Raw genomic sequence first — 1832 nt, forward strand, 5'->3', positions numbered from 1 at the left:
CTGCCTCAGCCCCTCCAAAGGACACCACATGCCCACCCCCCCCCCCCAAACTCAAGACCCACGTCTTCCTTTCCATCAGGCCATTTACTGGAAATATATATTGCTGAAGAAAACAGTAATAAAAGAAAAAAAATAATCTTATGAAGAACTCACCCTCTTACTTTCCTGAAGATTGCATCATGTCGTTCTTTGTCGTTTGCGGAGTCGTCATCTCGTCTAGTGCTTCGTGAAGGAATCCATTTCTGAGCGTTTTGCCCTGGGGTTTTCCCCAGGAACTCGCTGTAAAATTTTTAGGAATATAATTGTTAAACAGAAACAATTTCAAGAACTGGCCCTTTAACCTTTCAATATGGCCTTACTTAGGCTAATCCTGTTACTAACTTTGCCAAGACCACGTGCTTACCCCTACCAACACTGCTATATCTGTTGCATAGTATTCACTCAATAATAAATAATAATAATAGACACCCAAGAAAACCCTTCCTCTAAACTTTTGAATCAAAATGCATGAAAGAGTCTGTGCACCTCATATCACTGTATCATGACGCACACTTTCAACAGATTATATGCTATCCTGCCACAGACTGGAGCACATTAACATGTCATGAACTCAGTAGGTATTCCTTGTACAAGTTTGAAGATACTCCATTTTCAACTCAGTACTCACCATCAAGCATTCTCTGCCTTTATAATCATGCCAAATCAAAGAGCAAGATGACATACCTGTTGCTGGCAGTCTTGGGATAGTGCTGAGGTGCACCCCTACCACCTCCTCCGCCTGAAGAAGCACTGTTAAAAACAACCATGTAATCTTGCATAAGTTCAAAATCCCAACACTTTCAATTACATGTCAGTTTTGGTATAAACATAAGACAAGTTTAAATTCTCCGCAAAAGACAGTTTCCACTACTAAGTGTTCAAACAAACAAACTAAAAAGCACACCAGTACCTGAAACGAGAAGCACCCCCTTCTGCAATCGCACTCTCCACTTTGGCGGCTTGACAACGAAGAATCTTCAAAAGAATAAAATTAAATTGACGGGGTGGGGAAAAACAAAACCTAGAAAGACAAATCAAGTGTTCATATTATAGTTGTTTTACTAGCAGCCGTAGTATCTAACTTACAATAAAAGTACAAACGTTTGTTAGAGAAAGGGGAACCCCCAACACTCTATATCACAAAAGGCAAGAAAACTCTTATTTATGCAGTACTCGGGATACTCACAGAAAAAACAATTTCATCGTCATAGCCATGTTTTCCAACAGGGGTGAGGGAAGACAGATAAGGGAATCACGGACTGAGAACTTAAGAGCCTCAAATTTACCCTGTCAACCCCCCAAACGCACTTGCAGGAAAAAAAAGGCATTTTTTCTGTTAGTACAGCATAATTAAATGAATCCTGTATTGATACGCTTTACAAACGATGATCAATTACAGCAAGACAAAGTAGTCGAGTTTCAAAGTAAGAAGTACCAGATCACAAAGTGCACACTTTAGTAAAAGGAATGTATTCTACATCCAAGTCCAAACGGCCAATTAAGTTACTAAATAATGAAAAAAAAATCGCCCTTCCCCACCTCAAATTTTAGCTTGCAAGACAGTAGCAGGAAGAAAAATTTCATTGTACTGCTCACGTAGCAGAAAGCTAATCGCGGGGATAGAAACGCTTGGGGAGCACAGAAAAACCCCACAGGCATTTTGAGGCTTCATCACAGATCTGCTCCGAGACATTATAGAACTGATCACACAGCCACCTCCTCGGAAAGCCAGCCCGAGAAACGCCCAACAGAACGCACCTCTCCCCATTAAGGCGGCGACGGCCGTTACCACA

At 41.1% G+C, this 1832-nt stretch overlaps 1 protein-coding gene across 1 annotated transcript in view; it reads right to left on the minus strand.

Moving 5' to 3' along the window:
• The window catches only part of EIF4G2 (eukaryotic translation initiation factor 4 gamma, 2), a 14894-nt gene that overhangs the window by 11424 nt on the left and 1638 nt on the right, over positions 1 to 1832 (minus strand). Inside the window, exons 2-4 of the mRNA XM_009328624.1 lie at positions 950 to 1088; positions 724 to 789; positions 154 to 279 (exon numbers count right to left, since the gene is read on the minus strand). Of these exons, the coding sequence (XP_009326899.1) occupies positions 154 to 279; positions 724 to 789; positions 950 to 1088 (331 nt within the window). The remainder of the gene's footprint in view (positions 1 to 153; positions 280 to 723; positions 790 to 949; positions 1089 to 1832) is intronic.

Source organism: Pygoscelis adeliae, unplaced genomic scaffold, assembly GCF_000699105.1.
Source record: "Pygoscelis adeliae isolate BGI_AS28 unplaced genomic scaffold, ASM69910v1 Scaffold166, whole genome shotgun sequence".
In the NCBI taxonomy this organism is placed as follows: Eukaryota; Metazoa; Chordata; class Aves; order Sphenisciformes; family Spheniscidae; genus Pygoscelis; species Pygoscelis adeliae.